The 555-nt window shown below is 44.5% G+C and overlaps 1 protein-coding gene across 2 annotated transcripts in view; it reads left to right on the top strand.

Moving 5' to 3' along the window:
• Nucleotides 1-268: 268 nt before the first annotated feature.
• Nucleotides 269-555, top strand: part of LOC104821462 (39S ribosomal protein L47, mitochondrial-like) — a 1,857-nt gene continuing 1,570 nt past the window's right edge. The window contains exons 1-2 of one of the 2 annotated variants that reach the window (XM_010552362.1): nucleotides 269-406; nucleotides 497-551. In XM_010552362.1, the coding sequence (XP_010550664.1) occupies nucleotides 403-406; nucleotides 497-551 (59 nt within the window). In that variant the 5' untranslated portion in view covers nucleotides 269-402. The remainder of the gene's footprint in view (nucleotides 407-496; nucleotides 552-555) is intronic. The other variant, XM_010552360.2, reaches the window with a different exon arrangement.

The following is a 555-nucleotide window of genomic DNA, read 5'->3' as shown; positions in this document are numbered from 1 at the left end:
AACCGGTTCCGGTTTTCTTCAATGTACTTGTTAAACCCAAAACTGTAATAAGCACGGAAGGGAAGGGTAGAATCGGGAATAACAAAAAAAACGGAGGGACAGTGCTTCCTAATGCAAAACCCTCGACACCAAATCCGCCCTCGGTCCTGCTCTCGGCCCCTGCTTTCGTCTCCATCCATCTACCATCTCTGTTTCAGGTTCCTACTTTCATCTGTTATCGTCTTTTTATTGGTTTTTCCTTCCGGATTTTTTTTTTTGTTTTTCAATGATTTTGTGGGCCTTATTCTCTGCGAGCTGATACGATCTCGTTCATCAAAATCTGCTCTTTTTTCGAGTAGTCCTCTGTGCGCGGTTCTGTGATTAGAATTTGATGGAATCGGGAAATCTGGCTTTTCCAGATTCATGGGTACTTTTGGATTTTCATGTCTGATGTGCCCATTTCTCTTTGTCGTGGTTGTCATCGGTGGTGTTTGATTGTCTGATTGTGTAATAACAGGCGCCATGCTTGTGACAAGATTTGTCGGGAGGAGATTTTTGGCGGCAGCCGCTACCGCC

The sequence above is a fragment of the Tarenaya hassleriana genome, unplaced genomic scaffold, assembly GCF_000463585.1.
Source record: "Tarenaya hassleriana unplaced genomic scaffold, ASM46358v1 Cleome33, whole genome shotgun sequence".
Lineage (NCBI taxonomy): Eukaryota > Viridiplantae > Streptophyta > Magnoliopsida > Brassicales > Cleomaceae > Tarenaya > Tarenaya hassleriana.
This window is presented reverse-complemented; position numbering and strand designations above follow the sequence as displayed.